Source organism: Grus americana, chromosome 7 (assembly GCF_028858705.1).
Source record: "Grus americana isolate bGruAme1 chromosome 7, bGruAme1.mat, whole genome shotgun sequence".
Lineage (NCBI taxonomy): Eukaryota > Metazoa > Chordata > Aves > Gruiformes > Gruidae > Grus > Grus americana.
Window position 1 is genome coordinate 23,869,437 of NC_072858.1, and position 17,402 is coordinate 23,886,838.

A 17,402-nucleotide genomic window follows, 5' to 3' on the forward strand; every position below is an offset into this window, starting at 1 on the left:
CCTTTCTTCTTATATGTGTGGTATTGATAAAGCTATTACAAGAAATGGAATAGACTTTGATGCTGTATATTTGAATAAATAATGCACTGTGGCAGGTGTCAAATTATTTCTGTTGTAATTAAAGCTTTTTCTTTCTTGCTTTGTAACTATGGGCAAGTCATCTCACTTGGGTGTACCTCTGTTCCTTCCTGACCTATTGCATTCTTGGTCTCTCTGTGTGAAAAAAAAACTGCTTAAGCTATCACTTATTTTATACTCCAGAGAATTGGGGAATCTTAGGTGACAGTGAAATACTTTGTCTGTTACATTGACAGGCTGACTTGCTATTTTATCTCTGATGCTGTTATGATTACCTGTATCATTCCTCTCAAAGTCGTCATTCTTCATGATCATTTTTGCAGTATTTATCCAAGCCACCTTGATGTATACCTATCTTATGACCATTCCCATCAGTCCCCGATCTTTCTTCCCATGCTAACAGTCTAGTTGTGAGATTGAAACTTTTGTTATTGCTAATCCCCAAATTGATTCAGCAGCATTTTTTAAAGAGAAAACACAAAGGCTTTTTTTCCTCTTGGTGTTTTATTACTTGTTAATATATGACAAAACAGATTTATTATGGAGCAGACAGGCAGCATTTAGCATTGCTAAACAGAAAAACACTTCCTAGTTTTGCTGTTTTATGCCCTGGTGAATAAAAAGCTCCTTTCCTTCAGACTGCTTCTTATATGGATTAACACCACAGCGAAGATAAGTTTAGAACCTGCTAGGAACTTGTCTGGGCTAAAGGCAAAAGAAAGGAAGAGCTGACAGAACTAGAGTTGCACATTTCAGCTCCTTACTATCAAGTTGCAAGTAGAAAGGGCTGAGAAAAGAGGGCCTTGGCTGTGGGGATTTACAGCTCTTCTGTTTCACCACTCCTTGGCACGTTGACCTCAGCATGGTACTCAGAGGAGTCTCCTGAAGGCATCCAAGGTATTGGAGTTCTGTTGAAGGAGGGTCTGTTGCTGAAATTTTGATTATATATCATGAGAGATTCTGGAAGCAAAGGGCAGATATCAAACTGAGGCACTTTGAAGGTCATCCGTTTGGCTGCTTTCTCATAACCTCCATAAGGCATGGCAGTCCTGGCACAGGGGAATACATGGAGTTAGCGAGCAGAGCATAGGTAAACAATAGGATTTTGAAAATAAAGTTATTGAGATTGTAAATTTTATCACTGTTGCAGTTGACTGGCCAACAAATCCATACACCTTTCACACCTGTTGGTACCCTGTACATGTAGAAGGCAGAGGCTGTGTTATTGCAAAAATGAGTGGGATCTGGGTTTGTCCTGAGTATTGATGTCGTGAGGCTATGGAAGTGGGTGGCAAAATTATAAAGAGAGGTTAACAGAAAATTGTTGCTGCTGTAGAAGTATTTGTAAAACTTTCAGTTCTTATCAGAAGCAGCAGGAAGATCCTGATTCTTATTTGAAGTACTGTGAAGTATATGGCTTCTGATAGTAAGTGTTTTTCCTGAACTCCTGAACTTTAAATGGCTGCAGTAATAAACAGTGGCAAACTAAATCTCCCTGGTCAAATGGGGCGAGAAAGAAAGGGAAATAGGATTAAAGTCCTCTTATCCAGCTGCACAGGTTTTCTGTCCATAAGCTGAATTAAAATCTCTAGCTCTTAATGTGTCTTCTCTTGTAGGCCTCCAAACATTTCATCCACAGGAGGCTGTGCTAAGCAAAATGACATGCAACTTAAACTTACTGACATTGCACAAAACAGGAGTGCTATGGCCAGGGTTATTGTGTTTTCTCATGCTAAATAAACTGAATTGAATAACCAAGCAGACTTACCGGTTAAAAGACTTGTAATGGGGGAAATCAGCTTTGGGACTATATGACAGTAAGTCAACGGTGAACTGACTTTTGTCCTCAGGGCTGATACCCATTGCTCGTTCCCAGGGGGTGATGTACGTTTTAAATATAGTGCGTTTTTTGCCTCCTGACTTTCCATCTTAAACAGAGGAAGGTAAAACACTCTAGTTAGATTACATTTGAAATACATTGCCTTTCTGTATTCTGCTATTGAAGTTGAGACACCAGCTTTGTTTCCAGATTCTGTAAGTGTCCTGTTCCAGCCCAAGATGTTATGGTTAGATTTCTTTTTAAAAAGACCGTGATAGCCACGTCTGTCCTTATCTACAAAAGCAGATGTACCACAGTCTAAGAGCCGCTCATCCAAGAATTTGCATTAGAGCATATATTTAAAAGATAATTTTTCTTTGTTCTCTCTGGTCATTCAAATAGAAACATCCTACCCCAAGAACCAATGTCCTTACCCCATCATCTCTTTCCCTACCTCAGGAGAAGCTTTATACAAGGCAAAATGCTATCTAATTTCATAATTTACTTCTCTCTTCTCTGTCTGATCATAGCAGACGTAACCCCTCCACATAAACCTCATCATCACTATCAGATGCAACAAAGCCCTGACTATAAACTCCAAAACTAGGCTGAAACTTTGAAGTTGGCTCTAACTGACCAAAAACGTTTAACCATCATATTTCAGGGTCTTGGCAACCCACAACCATCTTTACTAATGTTTTCCTCAGTAGTCTGTTCCTGAATGTTCTAAAATTACCATCTCCTTTGTCTCAGTATTTTTATAAGTTGGCATTTTCTTTGTGATTGCATGAACAGACATTCATATTTTCCCTCTTCTGAGCCAGGATATTAGAGACAAGTTTGGCTGAAACACCTCAGGATGACTAAAAGTAGTTTGAAAACATGATGGAGTATCTCTCTGGAAGTTAAAATCCTGTCAATGACAGAGCTGTACTTTGCTGTTCAGATACTTGATTGCCAGAAATTTTGTTAGCTTCTGGCTGCGCCATTAAGCAAATGAGCTTAGACAGCGGTTTTCATTCTGTGTGCCTCTTTTTTTTTTTTTCCTTGCAGTTGTGTATAATACCACCTTGTTAATAACTGGTTGTGTATTGATATGTAGCACACTTTTAAGATTCTCATCCCTCATAAAGCTTAAAACTCCTGAGCAATGACTTCTGCTTAGCTTGTTTAGAGCAGATAGGAATAATAGGTTAATGGAGTTAGACATTCTGGCACTTTCATGATGCTATAGTTTGTGTAGAAAGCATACATCCTTATGAAGTAAGTGGCAAAGAATGAACACTATTACTCCTATCTGAAACTTTCTTTTTTATCACACCTTCTTTCTTTGTTTTGCTTATTTTCTTCAAACCTGGCCAAATCCTGGGCTTTCCTGGTTTCAGAGAATTGCAGACATGTACAAGAATCTCACTTTCATTAAAAAAATAAAAACAACTACCCTCCTCTTTCTGTGTGAAGGACTTAAACTAAGTAGTTTAAAAGTAAATTGATTGCTAGGGTTGAAAAATAAAAGCAGTTGGGATCCATCTCTGCAGTACAAGCTATGGGATGATGTTAATCCTCCTTCTCCCTGCACACAGACATAGGATAACAATGGAGAAAAATTTCCTATAAGAAGACAGTCTACACAGATTTCTTTTTCACAGGGATGCCCCAAAATGTAAAAGGTGATTTTGATATAAAATGGACATTGTTCCAGAATGTAAATGAAAAACCTTGGATTTTACAAGTCACTCATTTGGTCACTTAAGACAGACGTTCCTGGTTCCCAAGCAAATTTGCTTTTTGTTGTAAAATCTCATAGGGACTGTTAAAAATAATAATTTCACCTGCTGATTTTCATACAAGGGATTTGGTTCTTGAGGTTTCTGGCCAAACCAAACAAAGGATAAAATTAAGCAAGGACTAAATTCAATTAAAAATACTTTTACTCATAAAGATATTGTTTCAGTAGACCAGTGGTGATTACCAGATAACTTTTTGAAATATTTCTGTTCCTTTCTGAAGATTATCAAAAAAGTGCTGTTTGTTTAGGTGAAAATTTTGATTTGAAATCAGGGCTGATATACTCAAGACTGATGAGTCAGGTCAGATTACTGAGCTAAGGAGCTAATACTACTGTCTCCAGTAGCGGTCAGTGTGAAACTCTTGAAAGGGAAGGGTATGCCATACTGGCATACGGCTGTATCAACCTTAGGAGCTCAGTAGTTAAGTTTCCAATCATTTCTTTGGTCCAGCCAAGGAAGGTATTTCTGCTTTTTGCCTGTGATTGAGCAACACAGAAGCATGCAGACAAAACTGTCAAGCTAAAGGCAGTTCAACTTTTCTAGACTTTGCAATGAAACTTAGTTTGGAAGAATTCAAGTTTTAGTCAAATTTACTTGTCCTTAAGACTAAGGTTGGCACAAACTCTGATAGCTCAAGCTATTTCTTGTTCTCGCAGAGAGATACTTGCCTTTTTCAGTACCATCACCTTCTCCACCACTTCCAGCTGATTCCCCTGCACGCTCCCCTTCGCTGTCCCCAGGGCCTCCTTTGCTTCCAGGCCTAGGAGGAACAGCGGGATACTGCTGTTTACTGGAGCCATGCTGCCCAGCTGTCACTCCTCCTACCATCCGCCCGTGGGCATAGCCATGAGCATCTTCCCCGTAATGCCCTCCTGGTCGGATGAACTTCTGAAAGTGATCCTAGGGCAGGAGAAAAGAGAGTAGGAATCCCTGTTACAGGACATGGTCCATTCACACTGGCAGGGTTGGGTCCCAGAATGTGAACTCCTAAGTCCCTGTGATCTGACCAGTTTTGTGTCTCAATTATAAAACCAGTGGCAGAACTTCATGTGAGTTATTGTCTATATTCCATGTAGGAGCAGTTGTAGAACAGCAGCAAGGGCAATGGAAGCACACCTTTTAATGGACACTTCATAGTCACTTTATATGATCAGAGTGAGAAGAGAGGGATCTGTGTATTGTCCCCAGCAGTGATCAGTATGAAATACAGGGGAAAGGGAAAGGAAATACAGCTTTTGCCAGAGCAGGTAAAGGCCCGGACAGAGATACGTTGGCTAACCTGTGGGAAAGCAAGCTGGACAAGAAATAGGAAGTGTTTTCATGTCAAGGTTAAGATAGCCCAGCAAAGTCAGCTTGATTACAGTGTGGGAGCTAAGTGTTAACAGGGCAGTAGAACGACAGGGTACCTGTGGCAACATAAAAGCCTGCATGTCTGTTTTCTATATGTATGAAGGTCTGCATGGGGAAGGGTATTTACACATTGAGAAAGACTGAAGAAATAGCAGCCTGGGAAAACATGAAAGATTTCCTGGAGACCACGAGAGGAAAATGACAAAAAGGAAGAGTTTTGTTTGTAGCAATATGTGCATTAATGAACCAAATCTAACCAGCAACAAGGCAAGAATGCAAGCTGTATCCATCAGTAAAGTCAAGTTAGTCTTACTGTCCAGGCTATCTACTCTCCCCAGTCCAGGCTAGAAAGCACAATCCCTGCGGTACGTAGTGAAAGAGCAAATAGTCCGTGCAGGATTTATAGACCATGTGGTGCCAGCACAAGGCGCTGTCTTTGCACACAGCAATTTTAATTAATACTTGTGTGGAACAGAAACTGATACAACATGTTTGGAAAAATGTTTTATGTATTCGTCATAAGTGAGATCAAAGCTTGACTCCTATCGGATATAAAAAAGTATCTCTTGTGTATTACAGCCCACACAGTTCTATAATACCAGTAACCTAAGTTATGTATCACATATGGTGTTTCCTGTTGGACTAGGGGATTAGCTATAGATGCGCAAAGACGTAACATATCAGTTGAAGCTGAATGAATCTGTGGTTCCTCATGCTGCAATTCTGCCTGTATAAATGCATCTCAGTCAGTCAATGGGAGACAAGTGCCAACCTCAGGGCTGGCTCTCAAAGAGTTAAGGCTTTCTTAGGGCTCTTACACCTAGTACAGTTTAGCAAAAAGCAGCTTTCCAGGCTGTAAACAGGCTTCCAAGGCCAGCTGTTCGGTCAGCTAAAAATAGATAAGTGAAAACCCCACAAGGCTCAAGGCAGAATTATCTAACCCTCTGCTCCCTGTGTCTCCAGCAACAGCATCCAGGGTTTCACAGCAGGTCACCAGGCTGCAACCCAGGCAGGCAGCCAGCTGCAGGCTGAAGTGGCAGAGCTGGTGCCCCCAGGGCCTTTAGGGACTGTCTGTCCTTCTCCTAGCTGTAGGGAATTCCCTTTTTAGGAACAGAGGAGATAATGTTCCCCTGAATGTCAGGAAGCACTGGGAAGGGAGAGGATTGTGAGCATTAAGTTGTACACAGCAGCTAGCAGGGCAATCTGTTCAATTATGTATGGGAGCTATGTAACTTTTAAAAGGCAAACTGAAAAAAGGGGTTTTTGAGGGCTAGGGGTCAGAACGAGGTTATTCTCAAAACATCAATATGTACGCAAGGTTAATGCTTCTACCGATTTGCACAGTAATTTCAAAACAGGATTTGCATCTGTTTTCCTTCAAGTTTCACCCATGCTGTTTACCCTTCCTAAGAATTAAATGCTTGTTTCTCGTCTCCTCTGGTTACTTACATGCACTCTCCTGGGGGGGGGGGAAGTCACAAAACATCAGCATAACATGAACTATAGTAAAAAGGGCAGGTTTGATTTTGTGCACAGCAGTGTTTGATGCCACCAGGAAGGGGCATCATTGTCACCAGTGTTATTTTAAATTGCAGTATTGTCACTAAGCAGGAGTGAAGTTTCTCTGAAACACAAGGTCTGCCTCAGGAAAGCGACACCTAAATCTTTAGCTGCAAATTAAATTAGTTTGATTGGTCTCCAGCTAGTTTGTGATTCTTCATGGACCTGCTGGGAAAACATCCTATGTTCAGCAGACATCTCCATTCAGAGAGGAAGGAACCATTTTTCCATGTAATACCCTGGTCTAATTTTCTTTAGTTTTGGCCACCACAATAGATTGTCTTAGCTCAAATTAACAGGAGAATCTTCTTTTTCTGTAACAGGAGGCAAAGGCAGATTCATCCTTTTGAAATATTGAACCTCTGTGCATTCAAACAAGCTCATTCCAAGAGAGCAGAGCTCAGGAACGGCAGCCTCAAGCAGGAGTCTCGACGTAGTCAAAGCTGGGTAGGTGCAGCTTTGGTTCCAGTACTTAGAACTTACTGCATCTGGTCAGGATGTTCAGAGTGAAATACGGCTTACACGTGAGGGGAATGCATGTCTTGGGCCGTTGCTAACAGGATGGGGAGCTTTTATGTATATGCATGTTCACATCACAAAACTGACCTCTCAGGGTTGATTGACCCTGTTGGTGGAAGTTCCAGGAGAGAAGCCCAGGAGTGTCAGCTGAGAAGGCCAATAACCTCCTGTTGGCTCTGGGGGCAGATCACACATTCCCTCTGTGGTAGGGTCTGCCCTGTCTGCGCGTTGCTGGAGGTAGTGGATGTTATCATTCTCTGGGTGTCCCTAAATCCACTCTAACAAGAGAACAATTGTGACAAGTTCATGTGATGTGTTAGTCCCCTGGGTTGGCTAAACAAATTGGGCTCATGTCTTTGAAGTCCTTAGTGCTAGCAAGAGCCTGATCCTGCAGGCTGAGTGCCTAGATGGATGAATTCTGCTCTCTCTAGAGTTACTGCATGTGCCTCATGAAAAATAGATAATGAAAGATGATCCAACTAATGGAGCTGAGATCTCTAAGTATCTCAAGGCCCTGATGCCACTGCAGGCAGTCCTCAGCAGGAGACACCGTGTGCTTCCCGTCAGCTACTTGCTGTGCCCTAAAGAGAATGATTGAGGCCACCAAATGTGTTTCTATTTCCACCTCACCGATAAAGAGCTTCCCAAAGGTTTGATGCCTATGTGGTTACTAACACTTCTGAAGTTACTGTGACCGTGTCCTCTCAGTGGCAGACACTCAAATGCTCCTTAATGGTGGGATGGGAAATTTAAAATGCAGACAGTTTGAGAGTCTCATAGAGTGCCTCCTGTTTTTATTGAAGTGTGTGCCTTGATCCTTATTTGGAGTTGCCTAGCCTTAAACCTATGATTCACTTTAAAAAGAAAAAGGATGAAAATAAAAAGTAACCTCAGCTGTTAAAGTATCTTAACCTATTTCTTTTTAAACATGCTCCCCCAAGAAGCACAGTTCAATAACTTGAGCTCCTGCTTTCTATTTCCAGGTTTACTTCTGACTTATTTAATCTTAGGCAAATTATTTTTCACCTCTATGCCTGAATTTACCCATCTAAATAATGGGAATTTTTATCTCATACTACCCCAAATTATTTCTATCTTATTTGCATATTTTATATCATCCTTGCCACATTTTATTTGTGAATGAAAGAAACTGAGTTTCAGAATTTCAGTCCAAAGTTTTCTCACAGTGCTCCAACAAACTGCTGTGGAAAATAAAATGCTTTTCTTGTCATTCTGCTGTTTCCACATCAATCACTTCTTGAGTAAAAAGGCATCAGACTTCACGTTCACTCTTACACAGCTTTGAGTATAGTTGGGACCTCTAGGTCTTCTGCACCAATCCAACTCCAGCACAGCAAGGCTCATTTTGCTAGAAAAGTTACGTCTCAGCTGGCTCGCTCCACTTAGGTTGTAACCTAAGACTCTCATATCTCAGTTTGCGGTTATCCTGTAACATTTGTTCAAGAGGTTTAATATTCCCTGCAGAACAGACTTTCTAGAAAGAATGTGTTTCCTAACATTTTCCCCTTAACCCTACCTCCAGTGATCTTGATTGCATTCTTCTAAGTACATCAGTGCACACTTGTGCATTAAACCAAGTAGCTGCATGATAACATGTCTGTTCCTCCATTGTTATGCTTTCCTTCACACACTGTATCATGCCTGGCTATTTAACATGTAAGACCTCTGAGGCACGTTGCTTGTGTACTTCTGTTGGCTGTGAAGCATCACTGTTGGTATTACAACCACTTCCATTTTCTTCCTGCCACCTCTGCTTACTTCTCCAAGTTCTTGTTCAGCAGCAAAAGGAATACAGGGTAACTCCTGCCATTGTCCAGAAGAACAGTAATCCAATTCTTTAACCCTTTTTCACTTCCTATGCTTTGTTTCACATTTGGTGGCTTAGCTTATCTGAAGAGACGTCTTGACCTAGAGTCCAGCAGAAATTACTTACCAACACATATTCAGCTTGTTTTCATACAAACATTGCCAAGATGTAGAAACTGCATTTAACTTGTGGGAGAGTCTGAGAAAGTATCAAGGTGGGGTTTTTTGTTTGTGGATGGGGGTTTTTTGATGTACTACTGCTGATAGTTTTCTACTCAGATACTGGTTATTCCACCTTCCTACTGGTTTTAGTTTCAGATCTGGTAGGTAAAGCAGAAAGAGGAAAAAAATTAAGTCTTTCTATAAACTATCTCCTGCATGTAACCCAAATCAGGCCACAGGTTTTGAGTAGCAGAAAGACTATTTTTAAGGATCCTCAATGGAAGAAAAACAGCATAACAGCAACATGCAAAAAGCATAATTATGGTTTTGTTTTCAGTTTCCGCTTGATGATAGCAGGAAGGTCTTACACAGAGGTTCCCAAAGCGGAGGAGGGACTTTGAGTGGAATTAGGGCAATAATGAGTGGGGCTGTAGGGCTAAGAAACATAGTTTCACATGATCTTGACGTGTTTGAGGCCAAACAAATTTAGCACTATGAAGTGGAGAAAAGGTCTGTGAATCTATTCTTATTCTTAATTGCTGAACAGTGAAATGGGATTTAGGAGACCCAGAGATAAGACTGAGACCCTCTCTGTGATTTTGAGTGTTTCGTTAATCTACCACATGGTTCAGTTTCACCGTTAAAAATAAATGTAGTAATTGCCTCATGCTATAGTTGGTGAGATGCTACAGCACTAGAGTACGTAGCAAGGTAGGATTTCATAATGGTCTTTAGTCAGTAATAAATTGCATCTTGCAGCTCCACAGTGAGGTTAATAATATCCTCTGAGACATGGAGAGAACCACAGTTCCTGCAACAGGGTGGCACAGTCTGGGATGAGGAGAAGAAATCCTTCTTCTGATTTACTAGACAGGGCTCAGCAGAGACCAGCTTCTCCAGCACAGCACCAAATAGGGGGGACGTTACATGACCTCTTGCTGTTTGGCAGGATATCAGTGTGCTAAAAGTGTCAAACTCAGCCCTCCCTAAAAACATCCCCTTGTACTGTATATTTGCAAGAGAAGAGTGTCACAGTATTGAAAACAGCTGTACAGTAGGTAACGCATTACATTGTGCTCATGTTGGGAATGGTGAGTCCTTTTGACTGTGAGTTAGGTACCATTTGCCTTTAACTGGGTGGGTGGAGCTGCAGCAGTGGTAGAGTGTGGCAGGTTCTCACTTTTGCATGGAGCTGTCTGATGTTCACACATAAAATATATATAGGTTTTCTCTGCTCAAAGTAAGGAGTGATCTGATTGTCCAGTGTGGTTGTTTGAGTGGAAGAGAAGGAGGAGAAGAGCAGGAGGGTGGATCGATGACACATGACTGCTGAGATCTTCTACCTTGTGTGGAAGGTTTATGGCTACAGCACAGGCTAGTCTGGGACCCCTTATATGGTTTGGATTTATTTTTAATAACCTTTCTCTTTGTATGTTTTTATATTACATTACCTTGCTGTTAAACCTTTTTTTTGGGGAAAGAAACAATCTGTACTCCATCCCAGACCTTTTCTTGCCCTGCTTTGCTAAGTGTGTCCTGAGAATATTATAAGACAGTTAAGAAATCTATGACATAAGAACAGAAGACACACCACCAGCTTTAAATCCCTTCACTATCCCACAGTCTTAAAGCACAAGGACTTCTTTGGGATGGGGAGCAAAGGACATGAAAATTAACTGGGAGGGGGAAGTAACTGGAAGTAGCAGTAGGAATTCTTTGCCATTATCTTCCTTCCACAGTACCCTTTTTTTTAAGCCTTCTTTTTTGCATCTGCCCATGAGCAGAGCCAGGAGAAAGAAAGGAAAGGAACAGAAAGCTAATCAAATATTGCAATCAAAAGGGCTTTTTGATGAAAGTTATCTGGTGCTAAGGTCAGGCACTATCCCCATGGTTTGGAAGATAACAATGAGGCTACAGATCTATTGCCTTTACCTGTCCAAGAGCAACCAGCTCTCCAAGAGGATGGCTTAGTTGCTGCGATGGCTCAGCTCTTCTTCTCACTGCTCTAACTGCCAGTGAAGGTGCTAATTCATGCTGGCTGTAGTGATGAGAATAGTTATCCACGGAGGCAGTGGATGCAGCCTGGCAGAGTCCTTGTACAGAGCGCACTGGCCAGCCAGCAAATGGTAACAATTATGTTTGTGATACTGCTAAGCTGGCCCTGAGTGAGTGCTCTAGGGCAGACCAAAGTCTTCCTGCACTGACCAACAGAGAGTTGTTATCTGTACCATGAATGTAGAGAAAAGATAGCCCTGAAAGTGAATCATGGAGGATCTTAAAGTGGAGTACGAGCTGCTGTTTGGAGACCATGCCATTGCTCTCATATAGCAAAGCCATGAAGAAAATCCTAGGCTTGTTAGGGTCTTATCTAACCCCCAAATACATCTCTCCACAGCACAGTATCTTACAATCTTGCTCAAAGAGCAGGGGAACAGGGGTGTTCTTACAGAACAGAGGGAGAAATTCCCTACAGAAAGGATATGGAGTGAATGTCAGATGCAGATGAATAAACAAAGTAGGAAAAACAGCCAACAAAAAAGAAGTGATTGTCATCAGCCTTTGTCATGTCAGTCTTGGAGGGACTCTGTTTGTGCATGTCCAGTTTTGGGTCAGTTTGTCACAACTCATTTGCTTTGTATTTCTCTGATTGGACACCCTTAAGTGACACCCTCAAATTTTTTTAAGTTTGGACTTCAGCCTTTTTATTCCCTCACCTTATCATTTCCTCACTCCTCCTCACTGCAGCAGATTCTGACATACGAACTTGTGCCTCATATGTTTTAGGAGCTCTGAGGTTGCTGAGTATTTCTAAAACCAGCTTGCATTTCTCTAGGATTTTCATCTGAAGAGTCCAAAGTTCAACGCACCATTCACTCTGACATACTTTCTAGGAGATAGCTCACTGAAGAGATGAACTACCTAAAGCACAAAGAGATGAAGAAACTGCCCAAAGTCTAATAACACCAGATATGCTTGCTATGTCTCTGATCTGTCATCCCTGATCTGTAATCTGACCTACTGTTGTAATTTTAATGACTTTTTTTTTCAGGCATCTTTCCACATCCTGCTTCCTAAATTGTCATTTTTAGAAGTGAACTACAAAGATTTAGTTATTGCTGCTTTTGAAAACATCAAAGGCCTAAAAAATAGCGTGTTTTTGTTTGGCAGAACATTTTCTTCAGCTTGACTTTTATTATTTTGCTCGAGTTTCCTTGGACTAGAAAATAGATGCCATAAAGGGATAAAATTATGCCAAATAAATTGTAAAGAACATCAAAAGAGGACATGCTGCATCGAAACGCATATGAACCTGAAACATTTTCTATTTGTTTTACTGAACTACTGACAATCATGTGAAAGGAGAGTTTCATTTGTAAAAGTTTAAGTAGCTTCAGAAGACTTTACACCAGGCAACTAACTGTAGGGAGGACTTCAAAGATCAAATAACAGTACTAACTCATGGGAAAGGGAAAAAAAAGAATGTCTGAATTTATACACCCTGATAGGAAAATAGTTTAGAAGAAAACAAACATAGCTTCTAGCAAATAAACTGAAGATATTGCAGTGCCAAATTAGAGGTTTCTGTCTGAATTTTCATTTGTGGAACTTCTTGCAGAAATGAGCAGAGGACTTTGCCCAGTAGGAAGCATAAAAGTGTATCCTAGGCTAAAAATAGAACTGCACCTACTGGAACTGAAGTCAGAGCTGGATGGATCATTTCCATTTTGCAAAGAAGAAATGGAATGGGTACAAAAACAATTCGTCCTGCCCTGTGCAGCTCTGAACACCTGCCAAACACACAGTCCTCTCTTGTCACTCAGTACTGAATTTTCTCATGCTTCTGCACGTGTGATACCAAGTATTTGTCAAAGGAAACTAATGCTGCTGCCAAAAGAAAATAAAACTTGTGTGTTTATACAATTTTGGCTTTTTCCTGCACTACTTTGCTAGTAGACCCCCCCACCCCCAGCCCATACACATACAGACAGAGGAGAGCTTTGGCACACTCCATTCCTGTCTCCCCTGGGTGTATGGAGCAGCTTTTTAGTTTTAATCTCCAACCTACCACAGAATTGTCGGTGAAGGCATCAGGGTTATTCTCATAAATGAACTTCTCCACCCTCAGCTGACGTAATTTGAACATCTTGGATCCTTTGTTAGTGAGGAGAGAAAGCTCTTCTAGCATCACATCTCTGGGGATGCTGATCTTCTTCCCCAAGTTCAGTTTGGACACCTCTTGTGGCATGACTACAAAACATATGAAATGGGACACTTTAGGGAGTGCTGTGGTCCAAGTCTCTTGCCCATTGCTTCCCAGCATCAGTAGTGACTTCAAACCAGCCAAATTCTCTTCTAAATTAAGTTTTTAGGAAATAAAAATAATAAACATTGTACACCAAATTTTTACATTGATGACACTTTGGATATAGATGGGTGGAATTCACTATGGGTTGCAATCAAGGCAAATCTGCACAGAGAAGGGTTGCATAAGGGTGGAGCTAGAGGCATGTGTCCCACATCTGAAGCACCTCAGTCAGTGCAGCAGGATTCCTTAGTACTGCCTCAAAATGCACCACTGCCTTGTCTGGTTACTGCCCTGCACTCCCCTCCTCTCCTCTGGAGTTAGATGAGTGGCAGTCAGGTCTTTGGACTGGGTTGAACATGTAATAAATAAAAGACAAATCTGGCATGCTTTGGTTTAAACAATATCCTGAAACCATGGCAAGATTCAATGTTATTATATCTTTTTGTTTGTTTAAGGAGAATTTTTAAAGGGAAAGTGCCTGAAGTTCTCTTCAAAAGTCTTAATATGCTGATTACTTGATATGTCCTTTTCCGTTTAATTTGGTACCAACAATTCTCCATCGAAGCAATGGATTCAAACATTTTCAGTGTAAAAATCTTGCAGAAATGCAGTTAAAGCTTTTCATTCAGAAACAAGCAACTTTTCCTAGGCTTTCTTTTTTCTGTATTAAGCAAGGTTAAGACCACTTCTCCACGTCTGCATCTCATTTACAACAGAGGATGAATCTCTGTCCTTAAATAGTATAAAATTGGTATAAGCCTATTCATTTTATTAGACATTCTCTGAAGAAATTATTTTTTTTAGCAAGCCAATTGTATGCAGCACTATTTCATAGCACAGGAGGAAATGCCCTTTAACTGAAAATTGGATTTTTACTTGTTTGTTTACTTGAATAAAGGATTAGAGACAAACAGAAAAATATATACCTGTACCCTAGCAAAGAAGTTTCTACAGCCCTTTTGGGGGGCTGAAGAAAGGGACAGCACTGAATTATTGCTTTTCAAAACCTCTAAAAACCTTCCCCATGCTATCAAAAGTCAAGAGAACATAAGGATATCGCAGTTAATTAAAAATTACCCTACCCATTATACAGGTAGTTTGTAGAAAGAAAAGTGTCCCAAGTTATATTATTCCTGCTGTATTACACCCTCTAAGAGACTTTAACGTTTTCAACTAATGAGTGCTGGAATCAAAGGAATTTTTTCACATAGAGGAAAAACAAATTAGAGGCAAAGATTATAATGGAGAGAACAACTAGAATATAACTAGGCACTGCAATATTGATACCCATAAAAGATCATGTTCTCTTTCCATTTACACTAGTGTGCATCCAAATTAATGCTGCAGAAGAATATGGATTTACAAAGTGTAATCTAGGTCAACATTTGACCTGAATGTGTGTGTGCAATGCTTCTGAACAGTAAATTAGAAAATCTAATGTGATCGAAGGCTGAGCTTTAGTAGTATTTGTGGTTCTCCCTCCTGGTATGTTGACTGCATGTCTTGCTCTGGGAGTTCAGTCAGACAGGGTGTGAAATTTTAAAGGCTGAAATTCAGGCTGAAATGCAAACAATTCTCATGTGTGCAGTTTTGCGTATCTTACCTTCGTGTGTCAGCTTCCCAATGAGTTTAGTGGACTTTTTCCTTTTAACAGGAGCAGGAGTCCCTGCAAGGGGCATTCCCACAAAGGGTTCTTTCCTTTGCTCTAAATACACAAGGAAATGGAGAATGAAACACTGGAAAGGTAATTGTTGCCTCTTTTAGTTGCCAACTACAGTTAAGAGATACACAGCGTTCAGTTCACATGCAGGTTCTTTTCTGTCCCACATGAAGAGGCTAGTGAATGGTATCATTCCATACAGAATACCATCAAGCAGGCCATTGTGGTATTCTCTGGGGACAGCATTATGACACAAAATATGGAAGCAGATCACAGCAGAAGCATTGCCATGGTGCCATATAGCATTGTCATCCAAAATAGGCATTTTAATTGCAACATGGCAGTCTCCCAGCACCCACGTGTGCCACAGTGGTAGTCTGTTATCTTGTGCTGCAGTAACAGAATGTCCGTTTGAAAATTTGCTCTATCATACCATATTATAATACCATGCAGTTATCATTAGATGATGATATATATTTTTGTATAAAGATTTTGGGTCTGTCCATGAGTTATTTTGGAGTGTTTCGAATAATGTGCAAGTTTGGTTTGGATATTTAGATAGTCCTATTAGAATTAGAATAGGTATTCAGAAAACCAGTAGACTGCAAGTTCTGGGGAAAAAAGGAAACAAACCAAAACTCTATATAATTCTGTCTTTTATGACTGCTACTGTTTTATTACAGAAGGGCTAGAGGAAGAAGGAACAGTGAAACTTGTTAAAGGAAAAGTTGTTTGCCCAAGTTGTTTGAAGTCACTTGCACCTGTATCTTATGTATTGATCTTACTGCATATCATTTTGGAAGGGGGAGAAGGGAAAGAGGGAGATTTCTTCTGGTACAGTGTTCCCCATCTCTGTCCCCAGATAGGATGAGAGATCTGTACTGCGAAGTTAGTAAAAATCAGGAGAAGTCTCAGCAATTCCACTTTAGGCAGCTTCTCAGAGTCCTTCTTGGGGGTTATCACACATAATGTAAGTAGGGTAAATGTCTTGCTTTCACTTCGGCACTGTCCATTCCCAAACAACAGCATATAGGGGGACAGATCCTCACCCAATACAATACAAAGAAAAATTATCAAAGACCCATTGGCTTCAGCAATATCAGAACAGAATCTCTGTTCTTGTGCTTCATTGCACTTTAGTTGCTTAAAATTTCATAACTGAAGACATTGAACTATATTTTAAAACTAGGAAGCGAAGAGCTGGCTCTAGGAGTTTGTACACTGCCCTTGTTGTGAGGAAGACATTTTTATCTCCTATGTATTTTGCAGTTTCATTCCACCATTGCTCTGGTTGCAACATGATTTTCATGTGATGAGGTGGTGATAACTGCTAAAAGAAGCCCAGCCAGAGCAAACCAGCTACCATCACATTGGCAGATACTCTCTTGGATTAGTTTTTCTTTCAGATTTCCAAGCTTTTTTTTTTAACTAAGATGCTGCCTACGTAGTACACATCATAAAAGAGTCCATACTGGTGTATTCCCAAAGCAAGCGTGAGCAGGTGCAGCCATAAAGCACACGCTGCACATTCTCCTCGAGCAGACAGACATCTGCTTGGCTATATAAAAGAAGCAGGCCCTGCTTGACAGGAAAGGAGCAATGCTGCCAGGAGGCAGAGGGGTGGGAGGTTATGGCCCATCTGATGGGTCGTAAGACTGGCAAAACAGAGGGAAATCATCTGTATGCCCCAAACATGGACTCCCTGGGGCAAGGCAGAAAGGGCTGGCCCTGTTGAGGAACCATGCTCCTCTAGCACACCCATTCCCAAGGAGCAGCAAGGGCAAATCCATCCCATTCTGCTGTCCTCCTTTACTAATCCAGCAGGATTGCGGAGTGGAAAACCTGCTGCGTACAATTGGTCTAGCATAAGGAAAGGGGCAGCAGTCTCTCACTATGGACAGGGTCCAGAGCAACACTGGGACTACTGCTCTTTCAGCCACCCCACCATGGGGTCCCCATCCTCCCCACTATCCTGTACATAAAGCCAGGGCCACAATTATCCTTTTCTCCCCTGAGCTCTATCCCTTGGTTCAATTCCTTTGTCTTTTTCTGCATCAATCTTTGCAGCAGTCATTTCCTTCTTTTTGCTGCAAACCAAACCAGTCTTTACCCTCTCCAGCACCTGCTCTAAACTATTTTGCTGTTCGGTAAACTCACCTCAGGCTTGCAGTGCCAGGCTCAGACCAGCTCACGCGCCTGCCCAGAGCTCAGCAGTGAGCTGCTTCCTCCCAGCCCGTCTCTGGGTGCTGCTGGGGAGACTTGTCCAGCAGCCCCGCTCACCCAGGGTGCCTGGGCGCAGGCAAGCTCTGCCCAGCACAAAGTGCTGATGTG

The 17,402-nt window shown here is 41.3% G+C and overlaps 1 protein-coding gene across 2 annotated transcripts; it reads right to left on the reverse strand.

Moving 5' to 3' along the window:
* Positions 1-563: 563 nt before the first annotated feature.
* On the reverse strand, positions 564-17,402 carry MYOZ1 (myozenin 1). 2 transcript variants are annotated; one of them, XM_054831185.1, is made up of 6 exons: positions 17,229-17,402; positions 15,015-15,116; positions 13,172-13,353; positions 4,356-4,587; positions 1,847-2,006; positions 564-1,127 (listed from the first exon to the last, which is right to left on the reverse strand). In XM_054831185.1, the coding sequence occupies exons 2-6, from the start codon at positions 15,088-15,090 to the stop codon at positions 896-898; spliced, it is 882 nt and encodes a 293-aa protein (XP_054687160.1). In that variant the 5' UTR covers positions 15,091-15,116; positions 17,229-17,402; the 3' UTR covers positions 564-895. The 2 variants fall into 2 exon arrangements, with proteins under 2 accessions (XP_054687160.1, XP_054687161.1); XM_054831186.1 differs by lacking the exon at positions 15,015-15,116.